The sequence below is a fragment of the Pelodiscus sinensis genome, chromosome 1 (genome assembly GCF_052426305.1).
Source record: "Pelodiscus sinensis isolate ZL-2025 chromosome 1, ASM5242630v1, whole genome shotgun sequence".
Classification (NCBI taxonomy): domain Eukaryota; kingdom Metazoa; phylum Chordata; order Testudines; family Trionychidae; genus Pelodiscus; species Pelodiscus sinensis.
Genome location: NC_143052.1, coordinates 268824191 through 268849850, shown reverse-complemented (window position 1 = coordinate 268849850; position 25660 = coordinate 268824191). Strand labels below are relative to the sequence as shown.

At 43.3% G+C, this 25660-nt stretch overlaps 2 protein-coding genes across 6 annotated transcripts in view; one reads left to right on the top strand and one right to left on the bottom strand.

Annotated features, from left to right (window-relative positions):
• Positions 1-2000: 2000 nt before the first annotated feature.
• On the bottom strand, positions 2001-8554 carry SPRY2 (sprouty RTK signaling antagonist 2). Of its 3 annotated transcripts, none has more exons than XM_006116457.5 (2): positions 7800-8554; positions 2001-3771 (listed from the first exon to the last, which is right to left on the bottom strand). In XM_006116457.5, exon 2 carries the CDS (start codon positions 3718-3720, stop codon positions 2779-2781), a length of 942 nt encoding a protein of 313 aa, XP_006116519.1. In that variant the 5' UTR covers positions 3721-3771; positions 7800-8554; the 3' UTR covers positions 2001-2778. The 3 variants fall into 3 exon arrangements, with proteins under 3 accessions (XP_006116519.1, XP_075774946.1, XP_006116520.1); XM_075918831.2 differs by lacking the exon at positions 7800-8554 and adding an exon at positions 6538-7232; XM_006116458.5 differs by lacking the exon at positions 7800-8554 and adding an exon at positions 5614-6473.
• Positions 8555-8869: 315 nt separating this feature from the next.
• Positions 8870-25660, top strand: part of LOC142826457 (uncharacterized) — a 201198-nt gene continuing 184407 nt past the window's right edge. For all 3 annotated transcript variants that reach the window (XR_016348431.1, XM_089775430.1, XM_089775429.1), the window contains exon 1: positions 8870-10906. The gene's annotated coding sequence lies outside the window, so the exon portion shown is untranslated. The remainder of the gene's footprint in view (positions 10907-25660) is intronic.

Sequence of the window (25660 nt, the reverse complement as noted above, 5' to 3'; positions counted from 1 at the left end):
GTCTAGTGTGGATAAGACACTAGGTCTCCTGTGCTAAATTATTCAAGTTATAGCTTACACTCTCCAAACATAGTTAGCACGTTAGATTAAACTTACTAGCATCACACTGAAGCCTTGTGTAAACTAGGAACTAAAGTGTCATATTATTCTTAAAGATTAGTAATGGATGCAACTTAATAGCAAAATTTGGCCAGTTATCTTTAATTAAGAACTGAGTTGATATTAGCAATCATTCTTAAGTGAGATCCACATTCAAATTTCACTACAGTAAAATTCAGCAGGCGGGGAAGAAAGGACTACCAATGCAGATATCTAGTTAGTTAGCCACCAAATATAAACAATAAAAATCTTTAGTATTTGCTTTTTAGTACACATGCGCTAGAAAAATGTACAATTTTGATTTGTCAAACAACGCGGGCACATTCCAATTTGAACTTTAGTACCATGCACTCAAGTATACTTTTAAATACCTATATATTTATTTTAAATATATATGTAAGTCAGTAAGAAGAATTCAATATCCATATTACCAAGTTCATTAATACAAGGTAACAAATTTGAGTTCTTTTGTGCTAGGAATTGTATTTTTTTTTCCCAAACATGATCTCACGGGTAAAATCTTCAAACAATTGTGCTATTTAAATATGGTTACTTTTAAGAAGTATCGATACAAGATTTACACATGCTACCTTTAGTGTAGGCTTGACCCATTTCAAGAAGTGGAGGAAGTGAATATAGGAACACATGAAGGGTCAGCCAGCCATTTGATATCTAAATGCTCTGTTTCTAAATAAATTCATTTGATCAGCAGCCAGTTGATAAATATGGTAAGAATTGTATTAAAAAACCTACTCACAACATTTGTGCACTCTTGAAAGAATTCTTATGCTATGCAAGCATTTACCTGACTACTAATCCCTCTCACATACTTGTCTTTTCACACCCCAGTCAGTCAGTCACTTGGTGCTGAAAAAATAAAGAAATCTAGCTTGCTTTTTCACACTGGAAAAAGAAAAAGGCTTGTGCATCAAACCAGTTAGGGCTTGCGCCTTCTAATTTCACTTGACAGTTGATAACCAGTGCATGTGCATTTCCACATATTTGTTTTCTCCACTGCAAACCCATGGAAAGTATCCCAATTGTAAGAACAGAAGAGTTAAAAGTAATGGGTAAAAATCTGCAACTTACTGTAGCCCTAAGTTTCAACTTGTAGTAAGTATGTTCTTAATTTATTAATTTTAACCTTGGTTTTGGTTAAAGAGGATTTGAGAGAAGGCTGTATGATTTCTTAAATGCCAACCTAAAAATCACATGTATTTAATGTATAAAAACTAAGATCCTAGACTTGGAGAGGCATGCTCAGAACAGGAAACGGTAGTTTGTTAATAAAGAAAGGTAAATCATTTTCTAAACTTTCAGTGGCAAACTTGGCAGTGAAAGAATTTTCATCTCAAGGGAAGGTAACTGCTACAAGTGAGAAATCAACTAAGCAACTTTCTTAAAAGTGAGGCAAATATTTGACTGCTTTCAGATGGGTCACTCCCTGTAGCATACTCTTCTTCTTTTAACTAATCATATTAACTGTCCATTATTCTCCCCTGAGTATTGAACCTGTGCAAACCAAACCTTTTTGTGAACTAGTATTACTTATTTCCCATTTAAAGCAGAAAAGCTTATCACTTAACAGGACAGATCAGTTTTCAGTGTTGATTATTCCTAAGTCTGGAATGAGTTCATGCATTTTCCTATGTTCATTTTCCCTGTTATACTATGCAAATAGCATTAGTATTTGTACTCTTTCTGTAAGAGTAAGAAAACTGGATTAGTCAAGTTAACACTTAAAGTTTTCATCTTCATTAACTTAAAGTTCTTGAATCAACTGATTCTTAGCCACACTGAACAAATTTCTTTGAACTTTCCCCTTTAAAACAAGCACACACCTCAGATCAGATTTCCAGTTCAGAGCAATGAAGGGGGGGAAAAAATGACAAGCAGCCCAGTTTAATTTCAAACGTTAATATATTTTCTATTTTATAGTGAACATATGCATCTGTCACCCCTCATTTGCAGCAACTATGACGTCCTCATAAGAAGGAGTGACATTTGTAAGATGCCTCTTAAAATAAATATTTCTTTTTTATAAAATAATAAAACTTCAAATAAATATTCTTTACACTAAACAATATGTTGAAAAAAATTAGAAAATAGAGGCTGAATTTTACGGAAACTGTACAATATACATGAAGTCCAAAGGGAAATCAGAGGCTTGTAATAGAGAGTTTCCGTCAGGCAAAAAATACAATCTAAAAACATACTGATTGATTCACATTCTTCTGAATGTACAACATATTAGTATAATATTTTGTGACTGTGCCATGTTCTATGACACCATTTGTTTTTCACAGTTGAAAATATTATCGTATATACAAAAATATAGCACATTATCTCTGGCAGAAAACAATAAAAAGGAGTCATTTGCTAATTTACAAATTTTGCAAGTACTATTCACAAAACAATAGTCGCCTAGGAGTGTCTGTGTTGCTTTAGCTTATGCAATATTGGGTCACAAAGTACGGCATCCCATATTTGAGCTCCATTAGCTGGGTTCTAACAAGCATATCAGTTAAGATGGCACACATGCAGAAAAGCAGTTCACTGCAAACAGCAAAATATACCCCCAGCTCTTTTACTAACAGTGCCAAGGTTATAGCTGTTTAGTTGGTTGCATATGTCAGTTAAAAGAATCCTTATTACTTTAATACTCCCGAATTAGTGATGCTATGTTGGCTTTTCTAAGTTCCTGGGGGGAATACTGGGAACTTTGCAGCAAACTGTGTTTGAGTGTTTACAGCGGCATCCAGGTCTATTTACCCGGTCATAACACCCCTGGCACAATTTAAGGCAACCCTTGGCTGGTAGATAACACCACAAGCAAGGCAAAATGAGGGACACAACACCCATGGCAGACCATCGAGTGCAGCAATGTGACTGACTGCAAGAGCATGGGTTGTCAGCACAGTTGTCCTCATCATCATTAGAGCAGTGATAGAAGAGGCCTTTCACACAGCAAACACAAGTCCCATAATCAACCACGTTCTGGGCTGAGCAAAGACACTGCTTTTCACAGATCCAACAGGATGGCAGGGTCCTTGGATAAGTGCACTCCTTACACTTACATTTTCCACAGTCCTCACACCTGTAGGCATGCATGCCCAAGTCTTCTTTGCTCAGGGGCTTCAGCTCACTTGACTTGAACTCTGACTTGGGCTGCACCCTGATTATCCCATCAGCAACTGGCCCTGAAGGTGACCCTAAAAGTCTCTGTTCAGACGAATTGCTGCTTGTACTTGTCCTTGTACTGCTCCGTGAACCTGTACTGACCGTACTGATGGAACGGGACAGAGGTGCCCGGGAGGAAGTGTGAACTTGTACATGCTGGACCCTGGTAAGATGACGATGTTCAGGCAAGCCAGGTGGTCTTTCGTTTTTGTGCTGGCTAGCTGGACGAGGGGTAGGTTTAACCCCTGGTCGCGGAGCCACTGTAGGTCCCTCTGTGTATTCATTTGTATTTCGGATGGCTCTGATCTGGTCCAGTGACAACACGTGAACCTGCTGGGTCAGAACATCTCTCAGGTCAGATTCTCCCTGCTGCCTCCCACTGTCACGGTGAACCTGTAGCAAAGACTGGGACCCACTGCCATTCTGACCTCTTGTCTCCATCAGTATCCTGAAGAATGGTCACTCCAGCAGGCTTAGAACACATCTGAAATCCTGTAGTAACAAAGAGAAGATTCATTATTGTGTCACATTGTACATTTGCAAATTGTCTATCCTCCTGAAAGATCCCAGAGCATTTTACTAATTAAATAAGTATGCCACCCTTAGAATGGAACCACATCTGAGGTGGAGGGTAGGAGGCAGACTGGGTAACTCTGTACCTGTCTGGTTTTGCTAAAGAGTAACTTTTAACCAACACATTCAGGGATACATTTCTGCAGCCATATACAATATAGATTTATTTAGGTTTTTAAGAACTCATCATAAAGCTCTACATCCAGTAAACTGCACAGAACTCAGTTTACCTAAAACACAAGAAGAGAAGGTTTTGCTGACCCTAGCAGGACTTTACTCTGTGATTCCAGGAAATTTATGTATTTAAAACCTGATGCTGAGACCTCCAGGTCATCCTATGGCTAGATCATGTATTTTAATACGGCCACTTAAAATGACTGTTCCTTTCACTTAACACTATATTTCACACAAAGAATACCAACAAATATTTTAGAAAGAGAAATGTGACCTGCTGATGGCAGACATTAAATTCTTCAACTTTATTTAAAACTGGGCAATATTCTGGTAGGCTAGTCTCTTTACACACTAAACTTAACATGATGTAAATAGGAAACTGTAGTTTAATACCAGTGGTCCCAAGAAAAACACTAAACAGCAATAAAATATTTGAGGTTAGACTGAGTGAATTAGCACTTCCAAAAATTTCAACAACAGAAGTAAAAAATCTCTTTCCAAGATTGTCAAGTGTACTTTACACTTGTGTACTTCATGTCAGTTACTTTATTTCTTATTAAATACCACTGCAGAATAGTTTTTACACTTTATCTATAAGATTGTAATTCAAATATTTTTGGCATGACCCAGAAATACAAAGTCATTTATGGAACAGAAATATGCAGATACAAGCTAACCACTACAATCCAAGAAGACTATTTGATTAAAGTTATTTATCTAAGAAAAGAAGAATGGAAGTTACTTAAGAACTTCAAGTGGAAACCCGATGAAACCTGCATCACAAGCTTATAATATACCGATCTTGAGTACCATGGTTAATAAATCTGCAGATCAGAATTTACCAGTCTGTCTATCATTCTTTAATGGATAAAGTAGACACAAAATTAAATTAGCTACATAAAAGTCCAAAGCAATTTGTTTTAAACTTAGAAACAAATATGAATCCTTGTTTCTTGCAAGGGCCACACAATGTCTTCAATTATATCTAGAAAGGGCACCATAGTAACACCACTTACCAACAATAAATAATACTACACCACAGTATTATAAAATATACCCAAACAGACACTTCAACAGTGAACATCTCCACATGCTGTCTTTATTTTAAAACCAAAAGAAAACATTTAACTTTTTAACTGCTGGTTACTTTTTGAGCCAAAATAAGTACTCTCTCTATTTTATTTCATTCTGCAAACTGATCCTTTTTCAAAAAGACAAAATGTATGTGTTCATTATTGTAAAATCCTCGCTTTCACCTAGCATGTATGGTAGAAATCATGATTCTCAGCAAAAGCGAGCTTCCAAACACATCTTAAATCCTTGTGTTTACTTCAAATTAAAACCCTTGCCTAGAGAAAAGTTTACAACCAATGCCCAGCACCCACATGCCCTTATTAGAAACTATTTACAGATAAAGTTAAATAGTGGTTCCCCTTGCCTAGAGAGGAATTTCCAATATCACACATCTTTCTCCTTTCTAGATTCCAACTATATTCAAAGAGCAAAACAGATGTTTTTGCCTCTGCAGTATTGTTGATCCTGTCTAAAAGTTCGACTGACCCCGAGGGAAAGTTTCTGCAAAAGTACCTTGGAAACTGAACTCCTTCAAATAGCAAGGTAAAAGCTGCAGAAGAAAACTCTGCTCTTTTCTTCCTTTCCTTTTATAGGCGTCATCTTTGCTCAGAACAAGGCGCTCAGCTGGTGGGACACAGCAATACCTTCATTCTCTTAGGACAGGCTGATATTGCAAGTGAATTAAGCTGTCTCACAAATGCAGACAACCTGCAGATAAACAGGAGACATCCTCTGGGGTGGAGGAGGGAAGTGGCTTCTAAAGTTGCCTTATCAGGAAAGTCAAGCCCATGCTTCCTTTTTAACTATTGTGCATCCACTCCCCACCCCCAGGAAGGAGATGCCGGAGGCGTCTGAGTTATATAAACCTTCCAGTTCCTACGAAACTTATCATTTGAGAGAACACCTCCAGAGTAGCTTAGTAAATTGCAGGTTTCCCCTTCAAGCACCAGCTCCAACTGGAGGGAGTCAGCTGCAGGAAACTTCGCCAGGGCAGCTACTATTTTGCTTATTGTATGCAATTTGCGTAAATTTCAACCAGATCCCCAGATGAGGGATTACAAAGTGGCCCCCCTCTGTATTTGTATCATAACAAACAAGCCCTTGAGTTTTATTGCACTGCACAGATCCGTTAACAGGGCAAGATGCAGACCTGCAGCACTTAAGACTCTTATTTCAAAAACAACGAGGAGTCCCTGTGGCACCTTAAAGACTGGGCGTAAGATTTCATGGGTAAAAACCACTCTAAAGCTTATGCCCCAATAAATCTGGTAGTTTTTAAGGTGCCACGGGACGCCTTTTTGCGGACACAGACTAACATTCTGAGACTCTCCTTTCACGTATGTTTTGCCTGTAGTTCTTTCAGGGAAACAAGACTTTCCCGTCTAATCTCAATGCTCCCCTCCCTCCTTCCCACCCACCCTCTTTTTTTCCACCTACCGAATAAGAGCATAGCAAGAGAAACATTTGCTCCTTTTTCCCCCCCTTGAGATAACGCGATTCACCACTTGCAAAAGCCGAAGTCCACTCAGAGCAGAAATGCCCTGATTTGCTAACTCGGACTGGGGAAAGGGGTTGGCTTTTCTCCTCTGCACGCTTGGGGAAGTTTAAAACGCAAAGTGCTCCCTGTGTGCTGTGGAAAAACCCAGGTCGTGTTGGCTGGGAGAAGAAGGGAAGCCTAAGGGGGAAAAAGTTCTCTGCCCATGAATTTCAGTTTTGCGTCGGAAGCCTTCGCAGCACACCCCCACCGCACACGCACCAACCACCTCCTCCTCTTTGAAAGTGCTTTGAAACCCCCATGAAGGGCTGAGTGTGTGATCAGATTATGGATTAGGGCAAAAGGGACTTCTCCATCGGGGTGGGGCAAATTGACACACACATAGCTTGCTGCAAACCCCAGCAGCTTGCGGAGGCTATTGCAAAGTAAATTTTAAACCTTTCTTTGCCTTGCCTCCTCTCATATTGCTTCATACCTGCACACCATATATTGAAACCTGGGGAGGATCTCCTCCCTGTCAGATCGACAATCTATTTAATTGTATCGCATGGAAAACATTTATAGCAGGCGTGAGGTCACTTCCGAATTGCACAAATCTCCCCATGCACTTACAGAATAATGCCAGCCTTTAATGTACACAGAGATAGCGAGTCATCAAGCAGGTTAAAGTCTATAAAATATCCCCCCTCCCCATCATGCTGTTCCCTCCCTCCCCCCAAAAAACCCTATGTAATGCTTTGAGCCAGGATTTACCAGGACTTCCCCGTCTCCACCTTACAGGAGCATGTTGCAGCAATTGTAAGAAAATATAAGTATGCAAAGAAGTCACACGAGTTGCTTCCAGTGCTTGCAATATTTCGCAGACATTGCTCCCTGCAAATGCACAAACCTGAGCACAGATTTCCGCCCCCTAAGCTCTCACCCACTCCCCAATGGCGCGGAGCTGGGGGGCCCCCTCCCTGCAAAATCATTTTGAGGGAAAACAAACGTGATCAATCCTGAGAAACTATCCCATGCTCCCTCCCCCCCGCCAAACTTCCCTAAGAAAGAAATCTCGCTGAAATTCCACTTCCAAATCCTGGGGAAGGGCGTGAGGGGCCGGGTTCAGGGACTGAAAAGGGATCGGCCTTAAACATACATTTCCACCAGCTCTTCGGACTATTAAAAAAAAGACTTGTTTTGCAAAGAAGGAAAATGTTCTCACCGTGATCGCGGCACTGTACCAAGCCCCTCGCTCTCTCTCGTGTTTTCTTCTTCCTGCAGCTTGCAAGTAAATCCAGCCTAAAGCAAAAACAAACAAAAAAACTTTTCCAAGCTCAGCTTTAGTCCATCATCACCATCCTCTCAAAAATCCAGAGCAAAGTGAGCTCTCTGTCCCCAGGTCGATTATAAGTATAAACCTCTGGGAAATGTCTCCAGGTCGGAGGGGTATTTCTTAGCCCCTAAAAAGAAGAAATCACTCATTCGCTATTTCCTCTTTTTTCCCCCTCCTCAATGGACAGGAGGCCGAATCGCCAGTACCAAGTCACTTTCCTTGTTGTTGCAAATGATCACGGGGCGGGCGGGAAAGGAAAAGCCAAAGCAACCAAAATAAAGTGGATCTAAAAGAAAATCCCAAAGCTTTCGTCCACTGGGCTCCTCCAGGAAAGCAGCCTGTGCAATGTAGCCGTTCTGCAGGGCAGCTGCTGGCTGCAAGCGCCCCTCTCTAGCTTGCTCGCTCGCTCACTCTGGGAGCGTGAGTCTTGCAGGCAGCGCTGGGGTTTGTAATGGGGAGGGGGGTGTTTTGGAAGCGCAGCGGGTCTGTGATGGTGCCTGTTGTGGTGTGTTGGGAGGAGGAGGAGGCAGATTTGAGATCTGAGCGGCAGGGGCTTGGCGTTTTTCTGCTCGCTCACGCTCCCTCTCTCTCTCTCTTTTCCTTTCCGGAGGAGGCAGGGTGAGCGCTCGGCAAAGGCAGCAGTAAATGGCGTCATGTGGATCTGAGAAGGAACAGAGCAGTTGTTGTCCCAGAGGATATATCGCATCCGGTCCCAGCTCATTGGCTCTGCGGGGCTACATTCACTCACACTCCCAGCGCCCTGCCAGCACTCGGAGCCGCAGGAGGCATTCAAAAGGGCAACGGCACCGAGCGAGCCAGAGGGGGAGGCGGCCGGCCGGCTTGCCCTGCAACTGCGAGCAGCGCGGCTGCTGCTCGATTACTGTTACAATTGCTATTCCTGCGGCTGCTGTTGCTGCAGCCGCCGCCGCCGGCCCGGCCTCCCCACACTGCTCCCTAGCGCCGCAGCAGCTCCCTCCCAGAGCCGCCGGGCCACTGAGCTTGCTAAGGGGGCTCCTCCGTGCACAGGAACACACCGCCTCGTACGTGCGAGACACTCGGGCGGGCCAAACAAAAGGCTGCGTGGGACCCTCGGGCGAGCGGGCTGGTTACCCTGGATTGAAGTGAAACCCTTTGGGGTTGAGATTGAAAAGCAAATGGAAAACTTTCCGCGGTTGTATTTTTTGTAGTAGAAGTTTGAACAGTCCCCCCGCATTCGCACAGTCGTTCGTGCAGTCGGCGCGGGATGTCTGACTTTGGGTACGGGTTGCTGCGTTAAACATGAGCAGACACCTTGTTCTAGCCGTAGCCACCCCTTCTCTCCCTCCTCCCTCAAATTAGCAGCCGCGATAGGAAGGGGAACGCGGTGTACCTGAGACAGCAGCTCTCTGCTCAGGACATGCTTGTCCCCTACACAATGGAATGAGTGGCACTCTGTGTTTTCTGTCCAGGGATCAGCACGCTGCAGGAAGGTGTAATAATAATAATAAGGTGCTAAAACCCAACAACAGATGGGGGGGGGGGGGGGAGAAAGAGAACGCCCAGTCTCATTGCTAGGACTGTGTGGATAGACCCCGTCAGCCCTGTGACGGTCAGAATTGGGGCCCCCAGGTACTCCAGTCCTCCTGCGGTCTCCAGGTGGGGCTGTAGCACACACAATCTACTAGCCTGGGCCCCCTAGGCTCTGGTGTGTGAGGGGAATGTCTTTCTCCTTCACAGTTTGGGCCAAGTCATTGAGGGTTTTTCCTTTTGCTTCTCGCTTGTGTGTGGTCCCTGCCTGATTTTTCTGTGGGTCAGTGGCCCACGACCCAAAAACAGGTTCCCCACCCGTGGGTGTAAATGATGTAAGCATCAGGATCTAATACTGGATACTGAATGTTTGCATTTCAGTTCAGTTAACATATGGGACATGTCTGAAAATAACCCCAATCCACTTGGTTTATGGACACTGTATGTTATAGGAATAACCCAATCCCCTCTTCCCTGAAAACAATCCCCACACGTTTGGTTTATGGATGCAGTATTATAAGAATAACTCTATCCCTTCTTCCCTGAAAACAATCCCCAAAGTTTGGTTTATGGATGCTGTATGCTATGGGAATAACCCGATCCCCTCTTCCCTGTATTGGTCCTAGGTGAAATAATTGGTTCCAAAATTGCCACGTTCCTTATTGTGAGCTTTATGCCAATATGTATGCCCCCCACACGGTATTTGGTATGGGTTAGCTGTAAGAATGTATTTGGTAGGGTTTATCTATAAGAAATAAAAGTCAGCTGTAAATTGTGTTCTTTACATGAGCATTCTTACAGCAAAAAGTCTTGTGCTACCTCTATCTGGCCTGCGCATCCTCCTTTACATGCAACAAGTATAGGATTGTGAATTAAAATTAACCACCGCTGATTTATTAGTAAGGGAAGTCTACAGTCAATCTAACAACTTCCTTTCATTGAACGCTCACTGGACCAGGTGGGACCATTGCCCAGCCTGTTGAATTGCAGCGCTGTTGTTTCCACGCTGCCTGGTGGAATGGGGAGCGAGAATTAGCGGCGTGTTCAGCATTTGCTCCTCTTTTCGCGTAATGTCAGCGACGCAAGTAACGCGGACGGGTCTGCGAGGACCGTCCGGACGGAGAACAAAAAGCCAGGGAGGTGCAGGGTCCATGGAGCCCCCTTGCTGAACGAGAGGCGGCTGCGCGCCCGGCCCCCACTAGGGGGAGCCCAGAGCCGGCCGGAGGAGCGGCCGCGGGAGAGAGGCTAGGCACAGTCTGGGGAGGAAAACCCAGGGCTTTCCCCAGGGCAAGCGCTGGCTCAGGGGGTTCCGAGCAGCCTGCGGGGCTGCCCGTTTGCCCCACTGTAGGGCCCGGTGGGGAAGCGCAGAGCCCAAAGGGAGGAGAGGAGACGCGTGCGCTTGCCCCTCGTTGCGTAACGCTAACTTGGCGCCGCTGCCAGCGAACAAGCTACACGGCAGGCCCCTTGCCAGCCAGTCCCAGGCTGAGCAGGTAAGAGCCCCACCCTTCCCAGCACGCGGGGCCCCGCCGCGCCTCGGCTGCAACGAGTCTCCCTCCCCTGCTCCTTGGGCTGCCTTTGTGCTCCAGTGGTTCCGTGGCTGCAGGCGGGAGAGAGTCTCTGGTTCACCTGGCGGACGCTCCCGGAGGCTTTTCAGCACGGGACGTTACCGTGGGCGTTTCACATCGTAAATTCGTGTGGCAGCTGGCCTGGCAAAGTCAGTGTTTCCATGAGTTACGGTGACACTGGGGCCGGACAGGCCTCCTGCTGGAACCGCCTTCAAGTTACAGCTGGGCCTGACCTGCAGAGTGTACTCTTGGATCAGTTCACGGTTGGTGCTGCCTTTCCAGCCAAGGAGTCTGCTTTGGCTGTTTGGTTCTGGTCCACATCTACGTCTGATCAATCAGACAGGACCAGGGTAATTGCAGTTCTGTTGGCAAGATACAAAAAAAAGTCCATTTTTTACTATATCCCTTCCTCCCCAAATTAGAGAAGTTTAAAAAAATTAGAGATGGGAAAGATCTTTTAGATTTTTTTTAAAAAAATCACGATATTCTTTTTCTATAGCAGCCAGCAGTATGTTAGACTCCAGTCCTGCAAAGGTGCTTGTGTTTAACATATGACTAGTCCCAATGAAATATAGGAAATCCTATTCCCAAGGCCAAGCATGTGGACATTAGCATTCTCAAGGCCTCACAGAGAAGCTGACAACACAGCATCTTAGAGTATGTTTACGTTTAATTTGCTAAAGCAGTCCAGCTGGGCTCCCCATAGTAGCTTCACTGTAGAGTCTGACACGAGTTTTACCCTGCAGGAGCGATTCTTCTATTAGCACAGGTAGTATACTTCTCTGAGAGAAGGTAACTAGGTTGATGAGAAAATTCTTCTGTGGACCTAGTGCTGTCTCCACAGAGACTTATATTGCCTTAACTATGCTGCTAGGGGTATGGATTTTTCACACCCCTGTGTGATGTAGTTATGTTGATCTAATTTTCTCATTTAGATTTGTCATTAATCCTGATGAATTTACAGACAGTTCTGCTAAGATTTATGTACCTGCATGTTTTGTGTGGTGCACTATATAGTCAAATGTTAATCTGCACAGTGTGTTTGGAGACTCAAGGGTGGGGTTGGTGTGTAGGAGGGGGGATGGACTGCTGGCTTTGAGAGGTTGGGCAGTTTCCCTTGTTGTGACTTTTACAGTGCTAGTAGGGTGAGAAAAACATTTGACGAACAGGAAAATATGACTGTAAAATTTCTACATTTGTCAGCGTGACCCAGACAGATGTAGCACCGAAACTAAGTTTGAATTGATTTTTTTGAAATGAGTTCAAATGATTTTACAGTGGAAAGCGTCCATTAAGAAAAAAAATATGCAAATGCTCTCAAATGGCGAGGGTTAAAATCCACTTTAACCCTTAGGATGCTGGCACTTGCCAGGTTTTGGGCACTTCCCCAAGCCGTGCAACCTTTGGGAAATTCAGTGGTCAAGTGTTACTGCATGCAATAGTGGCTTGTGCTGATGACTGCATACTACTTTCAGCAAGTGTTCCACTTGAATTCAAGCAGAAACCTCAGTGCTCTTGGTCTTGTGCTCATTCCCCTCTGAGGACTGCAGCAAATTGTATATATGTTAAAAAGTCTCAGAAGGATAGCAATATTAGTCTGTAACTTTAAAAACGAGTAGTCCTGTGGTACCTTAAAGACTAACAAGACTAACAAATAGCTTTTGTTGTCAAAACCTGCTTCTTCACTTGAAGTGGGTTTTGCCATGAAAGCTCATGATACTATATATATTTGTTAGACTTGTTAGTCTCTAGGCTACATCTAGAATACACGCCTTTTTCAAAAGAGGCTTTTTTGAAAGATAAAGATACTTTTTCGAAAGATAAGATACTTTCGAAAAAGCCGCTTTCGAAAAAGAGTGTCTAGACTACAACCAGTACTTTCGAAAAAGTAATCCTCTTTTTCGAAAGAGCGCACCCAAGCAGTCTGGATGCTTTCTTTTGAAAAAGCAGTTTGCATTACATAGTGCCTTTTTTTGAAAGAGCACTTTCAAAAAAAGGCATTCTTTCTTGTAAAACGAGGTTTTCCACAGTTGAAAGAACTGCCGCGTTCTTTTGATTTACTTTCAGAAGAATGCAGCAGCAGTCTAGACGTAGGGAAATTTTTTTCAAAAAAAGGCCACTTTAAAAAAAAAAACAAAAACCCTGTAGTCTAGACACTCACTAGGGCTACGTCTATATTGGCAAGATTTTGCGCAAATACTCTTTAACGCAAGAGTTTTTGCGTTAGAGTATTTGAGTAAGAGAGTGTCTACACTGACATGTGCCTTTGTGCAAAAGATGTGCTTTTGCGCAAGAGCATCTGTGCCAGTGTAGACGCGCTCTTGTGCAAGAAAGCTCCGATGGCCATTTTAAATATCGGGCTTTCTTGCGCAAGAAATTGATGTTGCCTGTCTACACTGGCCTCTTGTGCAAGAACAGTTGCGCAAGAGGGCTTATCCCTGAGCGGGAGCATCAGAGTATTTGCACAAGAAGCACTGATTTTATACATTAGAACGTCAGTGTTCTTGCGCAAGTACTCGCGGCCAGTGTAGACAGGTGGCAAGATTTACGCAAAAGCAGTTGCTTTTGCGCAAAATCTTACCAATGTAGACGTAGCCTAAGAGAGTAGTTCTGTGGCACCTTAGAGACTAACAAATACATACATACATATATATGATCATGAGCTTCCATGGCAAAACCCACTTCTTCAAGTGAAGAAGTGTGTTTTGCCCACAAAAACTCATGATACTATATATATTTGCAGTCTCTAAGGTGCCATAGGACTACTTGTATATATGTGGCCATGGTTGACTTACATTAGCAATTCTGCTAATTTCCGTTAGAGATTTGCCCATATAAGAACTGTAAAAAACAGATTCTGGTAGGACAGTGGTCTCCAACTTTTTTTATGTCCAAGTTCACTTTCTAAATTTAAGGGCAACCCAAGCGCTATCCCTCTTCCCTGGAGTCCTGCTTCTTCCCCAAAGTCCTGTCCTGCCTATTCCATCCCTCCTTTTTCCTCACTTTCATAGGATTGGGGGTGCTGGCTCTGAGTGGGGGTCAAGGCTGGGACAGGTAGAGGAAGGGATTCAAGGTGTAGGAGGGTATTTGGGTGTTGGCCTGGGAGGGAGTTCAGGTCAGGAGGAGGTTCAAGGGGTCAGAAGGTGATACAGGGTGCTGCCTGTGGGAGAGGAGTTAGGGCAGGAAGTTGGGGTGTGGGAGGATTATGGAGTGCTGGCTTTCAGAGGTTGGTCAGGGTTGGGGCAAGGAGGTGAGGTCCACGAAGAGGTTCAGGGTAAAGGAGGGAGTGTGGGGTGCTGGCTCTGGAAGGGGCTTCAGGGCTGGAGAGGACATGGTGTGCTGGCTATGTGGGGGTCGGGTTTAGGAATAGCGTCTCGCTGGGTGGTACTTACCACGGGCAATTCCCGGGCACCCAGTGCAGCCAGGAAGTCTCAGGCTCTCTGCCTGCCCTGACCCCACACTGCTCGCAGAAGGGGCCAAAGTGCATCTGAAACCTACAGGTGGGAGGCATGTAGAGCCATGCCCTGCCCCTCTGTTCTGGCACCACCCTCTCAACTCCTGTTGGCCACAGTTCCCTGTTCACAGCCAGTGGGAGCTGCAGGTAGCAGTCTTTGCATGCAGGAGCAGCATGCTGAGACTCCTACCGCTGTGTGCTCCCCACCACCTACCCTGGCCACTCCCAGGAATGAGCCAGTGGTATGGAGCTGGAGCAAACAAGGAGCTTGCTGTTTGCAATTGACTGGAAGACTTCCCAGGATTGACCAGTTGATCGCAATCTACCAGTTGGTGACCACTGCGGTAGGATGCCTGCCATCTTTAAATATTGAAAATGTACATTGCGTGCTTTTGATTTCCATTGTTCAGGCTACAGAGTAGAAAAATAAAAATAAACTTCCCCTTTTTCAAAAATATGTCTTTGTATGTGGTTGTTCATCATAAAGGGAATGGCAGTTCATTTTTTTGGTACTTCCTCTGAGCATATTCTATATATATATAGAGACAGAGAGAGTTAATGTGGCAATATGAAAATATGGCCTATGGACAGCATATAGTGAATGTGATTGTCTACACATAGCTATTATTGCCTAAGAATCCCATAGAAACCTAAACCTATAATTGAGTTTGTCCTTTGTGATTGAGTCTCTGAACACAGCTAATGTACATCAGGGAGCTATTTATTACAACATTGCCTTATATGAGTGGCTAGTCTGAAGTTCTCTGCCTATTGATAAAATATTAAATTGAGATTTCAGAGTAGTTTTGGGTATTTATACCCATAATTTTCAATGAAATGAGTGTGTGATATCTGATTATAGCTGTTAGACAGCTTTGAAAATCTCAGTTGAATAGTTTATTTAATTTCATATGAGACATTTCTATCAGACAAAGCAGCTGTATGATTTCACTACAGATTGCTGGGTGGGGTGGAATGGAGGAGAGGCAGGAGGAGCAGGAGTAGGAAGAGAGGAGGCAGGGCATGGCCTGATATAGAGGGGGGGTTGTCCCATGCCCCGCACCCTCCTAATGATAGCCGTGATGGTAATTTTTTGGCTGTGTACTTTACCTGGTCACAAGGGTCAGCATGGAGAACCTGTGTTTCCTTCTGAAATCAGTGAGTGAAGTCCTGAACAGACTGACTACCTGCAACTGGACCTAATGCTTTTAGTGGTCAGTACCCTTTAGGATCAGGCCATTGTCACTCAGATCTGTCCAACAGTCTCTGTATTCTTTGGTGAAATAACAGATATGACCCTAAACCACTTTTCACCAGTTGAGGATCAGGTGTGTCTAGACTACAGGGTTTTTTCGAAAAAAGTAGCCCTTTTTTTTCGGAAAAAAACCCCAAACTTCACCTGCTTTTAGACTGCAGCCGTGTTCTTTTGAAAGAAAATCGAAAGAACGTGGCAGTTTTTTGATCACAGTAAACCTCATTTTATGCGGAATAATTCCTTTTTTCAAAAGGACTCTTTTGAAAAAAGGTGCTATTGAATGCAAACTGTGCTTTCTTGAAAGAGAGAGTCTAGACTCTCTCTTTTGAAAAAGCGACTCGCTTTTTTGAAAAATCTGCTTGTTGTCTAGACTCTCTCTTTCGAAAACGACGAGGAGTCCTGTGGCACCTTATAGACTAACTGAAGTGTAGGAGCATAAGCTTTCGTGGGCAAAGACCCACTTCGTCAGATGCATCTGACGAAGTGGGTCTTTGCCCACGAAAGCTTATGCTCCTACACTTCAGTTAGTCTATAAGGTGCCACAGGACTCCTCGTCGCTTTTGCAGATTCAGACTAACACGGCTACCCCTCTGATACTCTCTTTCGAAAGAGGCTTGTAGTCTAGACATACCCCAACAGTCTCTGTATTCTTTGGTGAGAAAACAGACATGACCCTAAAGCACTTTTCACCAGTTGAGAATCTGGCCCACTGTATCTAGGGGTAAGTACCAAAAAGAACATTTTTGAGCTAAATATCAATTATGTATTTATGCAACATTTCTTTTTCTCTAGAGCCTAAGGGGGGGAGGGGGAGAGGACGAGATTCACCACAGTTATGTGCACAGCAACTGGTCTAGTAAAACAGGAGTGCTAGAATTATTTGGTTATATTTGTATTAATATCACCAAAGTTACTTGAACTGTTATATGTACTCCTTCTCTCTTTCTCTTAATAAATAATACATTTCATGGGCCACTTCCATAAAAAATGGCTGTGAAGTGAATGAATGGAGCAACAAGCTTTCAGAGGATCAGTGGTGCATGTATTCAACTTGGAAAATCCTGCTGTAGCCTTTTTTTTGTCTTCAATTTCCAAATGTTGCTGCCAGCATTTGGAGTGGGAGTGAGGATGTAGGCAAGCATTTTCATTGCTGCATTGTCAGGAGAAAGGTGGTAGAATTTGTGGATGTTTTTAGGGAAAAAGAGACAGCCCAAGAGGCAGCACCGGAAAGTGAGGTCATTGGAATTCTCTCAGTTTGTGTCATCTAGAAAGCAAATTAATAAGATGGTCTGTGAGCTACGTTAAGACATGGTTCTATTGCAGTTTTCTTGCTAAGAGAAGAAGATTAAATAATTGTTACATATTCTAATCTTTCTATTAGAGACTGTGAGCTATTTTTCATATGTGAAATGTTTTTACCCTTTTACTAAGAGACTTGTAGAAAACCCCTAGAAATAGAGTTAGTGTAGATAACAAAGGCCCTGTTCTGCAGGCTAATGAGGAATGAATTCTAAGTCATAAGAAACATCAAGAATGCTTGTCAGATGCAGATGTTTGTGCTATTAAAGTAATTTTAAAAATCCTAATAATAATGGACGAAGACTCTTATCCTACAGTTAGATCTAGACAGGTGGACTCTTGTGCTCATATAGTTAGCCTATTAGAAGTCAGTGGGACTCTATCTGGGCTTAGTGGTCTGTCTGCACAGATATGATTGCAAGATCAGGGTCTATTAGACGAAAAATCACTTTAAAAAAGATAGCAGCAGTTCACTAATTATACTTATCTTACTTAGAGGGAAGCAAGCAAGACACTTGATTATCTAAACAAACTTATCTGTGTAGGAAGATCCACTCCCACCACTGGTTTAAAGGTCTACTGTAAATGTGAAATGTTTAAAAGTCATTTCAAGGTATTGCATCTAGCTCTGGTACTTTCTGCCATTATTTGCAGTTTAAAAATCATATTTTAAGAGCAGGTTAGACAGACATCTATCAGGGATGGTCTAGATAGTACTGGGTCCTGCCATGAAGGGAGGGGACTAGACTTGATGACCTCTCAAGGTCCCTTCCAGTTCTAGTGTTCTATGATTCCATGATTTTCCCACTTTCTTAAAATCAAATCTGTTGCTTTTGAAAGTCTCATGGAAACATTGCAGAAATTGACAGAGATCCTGATTCCATAAGCTCTTCTGGTAAGTGGACCCCTCTGAAGCCTTGTCTCGCTCCAGTGAAGTAAATGGGGGTCTGTGGAGGTGCATGAGTCCAATTGCTCAACTGAATTTACAGGATTGTGGCCTTACTAAATAGAAGGGGAACAATGAAATTGATTGTAAACAAAACACTGTCAAATGCACCAGGAGAACAAACTATTTAATTGAAGAAAATACTGTTATTCCATTTCTTGGGAAAGAAACATTTTCAGATAGAAAAGCTTCAGAGGGGTAGCCAAGTTAGTCTGTAACAGGAAAAACTTAAAAAACAATGAATAGCCTAGTAGCACCTTAAAGACTAACAAAACATGTAGATGTTATCATGAGAAGTGGGTTGCACCCACCAAAACTTGTACCACCATCTATATGTTTTGTTAGTCTTTAAGATGCTACTAGACTATTTGTTATTTTCAGATATGAGGGTGATTTTATTTTTAAGTTTGTAATGTCCCTTCTATGTCAGTTACACATTGTATAAGTAAAACTAATAATAGTGCTTTAAATTTATTCTCCTTTAACTGATATCCATGGCAATTACAATATGGCAAAGATATAAGTGGTAAAATGTTCAGAATTAAAATTATTTTTCATTGAGAAATAAAAGTATGGTTCTATAAGAGGGGTTTGAGTACCTTACTTAATTTCAGCTAGAGCCTGATCCGTAGCCCAGTGGTCAACAAAAAGGGTGTAGTTAACACCAATGGACTTTAGATCAAGTTAGATTTTTACCTAATTAGAGAACTTATATGTATCTGAAAAACCAATGTGTAAAACTGTGTATGTTGTGGGCCATAGACTGCAAAGAATAGAGAGCCCTGATTCTAGTGTCTCCGTGTTCTGATCTTTTGTAAAGCCTGAATCTGAAACAGAAAAGACTGGATCATCATTCAGACTAACTTCAAAAACAGATTGTATAAAACAATAAAATGTGAAAGTCTTTTCTTCTATTGCCAGTGCACTAAAACAATCATAAAAAAGAACAGAAGATCGTTTCCTTTGCAGACTCTTTATGAATCTGGCATTTCATGTGATGCTAGATAAAATACAAAGTTTGACTTTCCCCAGCTGTCTTTCCTGCTTCTATCTTTTTTCTTGTCTCACCTTTTAAGAACCTGATTTGTATACATATGTGATTCTAATTTTATTGTTTGCCTTCCCACATGGGCACTTTCACCTACATCTGCCCCTTCCTCTCATTTGGCGGCCAGTCGGGCTTCTTCCTGCCTTGAATACCACATTCCCTGATTATTCAAGCTCAGTCATTAGCACCCTGTCTCCCTACTGAAATTATGAATGAAAAGCCTTGTTGTTCATTACAAATAACTCAGGCTTCCTCAGTCAGTCAAATTCAAATGGAAGTGACTGCCAGACAAAGCGGCTGTATGATGGACAGTCCTCTCAGCAAGTGATCAAGGCACACAGGAAGTTTTTAAAGACACAATATAGGTAGAGCAGCTTGGGCGTTCCCCTGTGGTCAGGGCTACTTGATCAGGGGGAGGAAGGATGTTTCTCCCCCCAATGTAAGAAAGGGGAACACACAGAGATAATAATATGCAGCCAGTTCTGCCTCAGCAGAACTGATAAACCTTTCCATGCAGACACCTACACCTTCCAGTAATTCTCATCCAAGCAGAGAAAAGGGCAGGCACCAGCATTTATTTGGTTTTGAATGCTGCACTGTGCGGAGTGGGTCACGTACTTGGAGCAGCACAACCCCCTGCTGAGAAGTTGCATTGTCTTGGGCCCCCTTTTCACAACAGGGGAAAAGGTAATTGACAGGCTGATTGTTTGGCCAAGACCCCTGCTGTTTTAAAATACTCCACGGCCCCAGTCACACGTTGTCAATAATAGCTGTCGGAGGTGACGAGTGAAAAAGGGCTGTTCAGGAAACAGTTTGAGCCCTTCAAGTGGACAGGCCTCAGTGACTTCTCCGGCTCTCTGGCTGCCACAAGCAGCCCCTTCAAAAATAACCTTAAAGCAATAAATCAAACTTGTTTCCTGGACTATACAAGGAACAGCTGGTTATTTTTCTTCACTTTTTTTAAAGTAAAAAAAAATTATTTAAGCACAGGAAATCAAGCATGTCAAAGTTTGGCAAAGCAGTTTAGGTGATTTAGCAGTTAAACACTTCTCCTCTTTTCAGTGTTATACCCTAGCCAACTTTGTGCTTTGACTTTTTATCTTTTTACTTCAATCGCTTGTACCTTTGCCACGATATCTGCTAAAACTCCCCTCTGTCTTCAACACAGCAAGGGAAGTGATCTGAATAGTTTGCAAGGAGAGTTAATGAAAAGTCCTCATATTTTGAAGCGCTCCTCCTCCCCCACTGAATTCAGCTTTGTGGGACACTTCTTTTAGGAACCCAAATCATGTATGTGGCACAGGCATGTCCGAAATTCTATAGGCCTACTATGAGCTTAATATTTTATATATGTGCAGTGCCACTGATGTATAGGGAGTTTTTCAGATCATTAAAAAAATTACAGGTCCTTATTGAGAGGACCTTACAGTCTTAGGCCCTGATCCTGCAATCCAGTCCACAAAGGCAAGAACTGATGTCTGCACAGAGTTTCCTTAGGGGCCCACCCACATTGTTTTCAGACTTAGAGCTTTAATTCCCTGCCATCGAATGAGACCTTTATTATATCCAAACTTGCTAAATTCTAAATCTGTTACTATTTGAGCATTATTTATGTACCACATAGTGGTGCCCAACTCAAGTCTGTTAATGCATTCAGCTCTTGAGAATTGGTGATATTTTCAGGAAACAAGAGGCTGAGTTCAAATGAACTTTTGAAACCAACTGCAATGTCCATGAGCTATGGTTAAAGCATTACAGCAAAGATGGAAATGCTGACTTTTTTTAAACAAAAAAGAAGTTGATGGTAAAAGCAGAGATTAAGTAGTGCAGCACAACAAACTTCTATGGAGGTCTGAGCTCAGTTAAAGCAGAAGTAAAAAGAGAAGAAACAGTTTGTTGGTTTCAGGTTAGCATTAAATTGCTAATTAAAATCCCAGATTTTGAGCACCTCTGTATTCACATAGCACTGGATTTTTGTTCCAATTTTTTCACATTAGTCATTTGTTTACAAAACATAAAGAGCAACAAAACTTGGTTAGGTACAAAAAGAATCAGTTGTCCTGGAAGAGAGCTGGGGAAAGCAGATTTATCTTTGTGTGCTATAAAAGCAGCACAGTTTATACCATGACAGAGCTCTGTTTGTGCAACTCCACATGAATAGATCAGGTTGAGGGTGTGATTTTTGTATCTGTGCTTCTTTGAAACATGGTCATTGTTCACCCTATACCTACGGTTAGGGTTGATTCCTGGAGGTTTTGTCACATGACATGGTCTTTAATTAAAGATTCATTTTGGATTCTTGGAAACTTCAGAACAATTCTGAAGATTGGCAATCCTACCTATGGTACGGTACCTATCTCTGTTAATGAGGTTTTGTTTACCATGTGTACTAGTTCTGGATGGTCAATCCACAATGGATTTCTAGCAATGAGTTTAAAAAGCATAACAGATCTTCACTTTGCAGGTTTTAAAGCTGGAACTTGCTATGTATTGCTGTCGTCCCTTTGAAAATAGCTCCTTGAATCTAAGAGGAACTGAGGGTGCTCAGTAGTTTGTATGGGATGCTCTTGCAGGATCATGCATTTAGGATGTAAATTCTTTGAGATGGGGATCTTGTTGTCTTGTAAAGCTCCTAGCACATCTTCAGTGGTGCATTACTATTCGCTATTCTTCCTTTGTCCTCCCCCACCCTGAGGTGTGTAGGGTGTCCAGTTTTTACCATTTATTTTGGTCTTGTGCTAGTCTTTTCAGGTGTGTGAGTGTCAAGTTTATGGATTTGCCTTCTTTCTCTGTTCTGTGTAATGTTTCTGTAGATTAACCTCTTTTTCTCTTTCCAAGTGTTGTCCACGTTATCATTTGCTGTGGAAGTTATGTATGTGACATCCTTAAAGGTTGTCTTAACTATACCCCTAATTGTCTAACATATATGTTGCTTTAAATTTATATGACCTTCTCAGAATTTCTGATTGTGATGGGGCGTACCAACCCCACACTGGCTGAGGGGTGTTAACCAGGCTTGCTGGGCTGAGAAGGCCCCTTCCCCCACAGCCCTGCTGGGCATGCTCCAACTGCAGACCCAGTATAAAGGCCAGAGGAGCAGGTCATTTGGGGCTGACCACCAGAGGGGAAGGAGCTCCTGCCAGAGCACAGGAGCAACTGCCCCCTCTGGACCCGCTGCAGCCACCATGCCAGCTGGAGTTGCTGCCGCCACACCAGCCACGGGCTTCAGCTACTGCCGCTGCACCAGCTGTAGCCACTGCGCCAGCTACACCAGCTGCAGCCACTGCATCAACAGTAACTGCCGCTGCCATAGCAGTATCTGCCAGCACAGGTGGGGGGACTATGCCAGTCAAGGGATCGGGATAGGATGCAGCCCAGGGCGGGGAGCAGGAGGACAGTGGACCCCGCAGAAGGGTGGCGCTAGAGACTTGGCCACTGGACCATCCTTCCCCGCCAGCTGGGGTGTGGTGGTTTAGGCCCCAAGCCGAAAGGCCCAGCCTACAAGGGCTTTCGCCAGGGCTAGACCATTGGGCGAGCTGCCGGGCCCAGGTTCCAGGAGTGGGGATGGGCTACCCACCCCATGACACTGATGTTGCCAAAAACTCTTTTCAGTGGACTCTGAAGTAGGGATGTTAAGAAACTTTTTTTTTTGTAAACATGTAACCGCTGAAAATGTTACACAAAGGGTCAGGTGGCTTCTGCTCCCCTCCCCCCATCCTCCCCACCCCGCGCTGCTGCTGCTTATAGAGAGGCAGCAGAGCAGGAGGGCGGGGAGGGAAGTAGTTGGCTCTATGGGAGCTGGCATGCACAGGGAGCCAGCTTTCAAGCTACCCTCTGCCCCTCCTCCCCACTGCTGATACAGAGGCAGCAGTATGGGGTGGGGGGGTTTCATGGGAGCCAGCACACATGGGGAGCCAACTTAAAAGCCAGCTCTCCCTTCAGAATGACTCCTGCCCCCCGCCTCCCTGCTCCTCCTGCTGCCTCTGATACAGAGACAGTGGGAAGAGGGGGAATTGTTTGTAACTGTGAGGATTACCTGATGAGCCAAGGCCGATAAGCCGAGGTGTACATGAGTACATGTTAATATCCCTACTCTGAAGATCTTCCATGGGCAAATAATAGCGGGGTTATAATACATTGTTGCCCTCCTGCAGTTGTCCCTGCAAACCATTGGCTAGTTTTATCACCATCTCTGAGTGCATATTCAGAATTACCACAGAGACCCTTGATTATTCTAATTATTTTTGCTGCTATTCCAGAGTATGCCATAATTTTCCAAAATTGTCACCGTGGCTGCTAAAGCTTTCTTGAAATCTATACAACTTATCACAAGAAGGGTTTGCCATTTCACACTTTGTTCTGTAGCACGTCTCAAAATGAGATATGGTCAGCACATGTTCTCAGCAATCTAAACTTTGCTTGTGACTCTCTAAATTGAAGGTCTATTTGTTTCTTGTTATGTTGCAGGATGATGATGCACATAGTTTTCCCAGGCCCAGACAATAATGTGATTCCTTTCCAGTAATTGCAGTGGATAAGGTAACTTTAGCAAGATTACTGTGAGGCTTCTCTTCCACTGGATTGAATTATTTTCCTTATTCCATATTCTATCCAAAAACACAAGGAAAGCCTGGAGAGCAGCTTTGTCACTTAATTTAAAAATGACTCCAGTATTGTTGTCTTCTCCAGCTGCTTTCCCATTTTTGAGTTTACTAGTGGCTTGTCTAACTTCCTCCATTGAAATAAATCTTAAATCAATATCAAGATCTACTGGCAGGTTTGCATCATGTTATTTGATTGGTCTTGTTCTGTTTAAAACATTGTGAAATTGTTCTGCTCGTCTTTTCCTTTGATCTTCTGTACTAAGAGTCTTTCCATTTGCATCTTTAAGAGGACCTCCAATATTGCTAAAGTTTCCCGTTATCTGTTTGATTGTCTTATACAAGCTCATAAGGTTATTTGCTTGGTTAGCACCTTCAGCTTCTTGACATTTTCTATCAATATATGCCCTTTTATCTTTTTTGGCTTTCTTTTTTACCTTCCTATTTAGAAGTCTAAATTCTTATTACAGCTTGCTTGTCTCTTCATGTCTTTGCCATTCCTCTGTTTTCCACAGCTGTCCAAGTAACATTGCTAATCCATTCTTCTCTATTAGATTTTGTTGTCGTTGGTATAAAGGGGGCAGGGTCCCAGTTGGTATACATCACCATGGAATTCACAGGTGATGGCCTTGGCATATCTTCTCAGCATCCCCACACACCCCTCCCACAGCTTCTTCAGTCTTCCCAGTAATTTCAGGAAGAAGGAAAAATTCCCACTCCTCTTAGTTTACTTAGGAATTTCCAGGTTTTCTCTGTTCGCTCTTTCTCTATTCAGCAAGTCAGCACACAAGACACTCTATCAGGGTGTTTCCCAGCTCCAAACTGAATGAACATGCACAGTAGTTGCTGGGGGATTACTCATGTGCATAAAAGTCTCAGAGGAATAGCAGTTTTAGTCTGTAACTTTAAAAACAATGAGTAGTCCCATAATGCCTTAGAGACTAACAATATATATATATAGTATTATGAGCTTTCGTGGGCAAAACCCACTTCCTCAGATGAGCAGAGTCCTCATCTGAGGAAGTGGGTTTTGCCCATGAAAACTCATGATACTACATATATGTATGTTAGTCTCTAAAGTGCTACATGACTTCTCACATGCATAAAGTTACTTGTGTGTGTGTTTGCAGGATTGAGATCTAAAACTGGGAGAAGTTAGGCTCTCGGTGAAATTATGAATGAAACTTGCACCCAAGCATCACAGATCTATCTTCAAGTTCAACAGTATATGACTGCAACATGTGAAACCTGGCTGTCTTGAAATCAGTGGCAAAACTTCCACTGATTTCACTGGGGCCAAGATTTCATCCCAGGTGTTTTTTAAAAAAAAAGGTTGAAAAAGCCTCACTATATACAGAATTTCATATAAAGTGGGGGCCTGAGGTGTGTGTACATTTGAAAGTTTGTTTGCATTCCTGCTTTGGCCCATGTGCTTACAAGCTCTGTTCACATGCACAAAGACCACCTGTGCATATGCAGTTGCAGTAACTGAGCATGAACGGAAGATTCAGCATGCAAGCTGATCTGGCCTGACCTCATTAATAGCTGATACTGTAGATTTTATGGCTCCACGCTACTGGGGCGGTGGATAGGGAGAAGAAAATGGGAGGCAGGTGAATCACAGAACTGCATAATGGCTCTGAGTGCTGGATTTTCCATTTGGATCTTTAATTAGGGTCTGACTGTGTTGAGTGCTGCTGTTGTCTTATACAGGTGGTGTCTCCTTAAAGCAGGGGTGGGCAATAATTTTAGAAGAGGGGGCCACCTCACACATTTTTAAAGTAGCCCCTGACCACTCCAGAAGGGGTGGGGCCAGGACATTTCCCTGCTTCCCCACCCACAGACCCTGATTGGCTTAGGGCGGGAGGGAGCGTGTGCAGTCTTTGCTCCCCGCCTCCTCCAGTGCCTCTAGGCACTGCACACCCCTTACTGGGTGGGAGGAGAGTTCGCACCTTAATTGGCCTGGGGGCGGGGGGAGCATGTGAAGTCTCTTGCCCTCTGCCCCTGCCCTACACACACAGGGCATGTGGCACCTAGAGTGACCCACCAGCTGTTCAAAACAGCCGGCGATTTACC

What these genes read in the sequence shown, in the direction of transcription:
- SPRY2 (XM_006116457.5), bottom strand. Translation starts at nt 3,720, where the DNA reads ATGGAGACAAGAGGTCAGAATGGCAGTGGGTCCCAGTCTTTGCTACAG.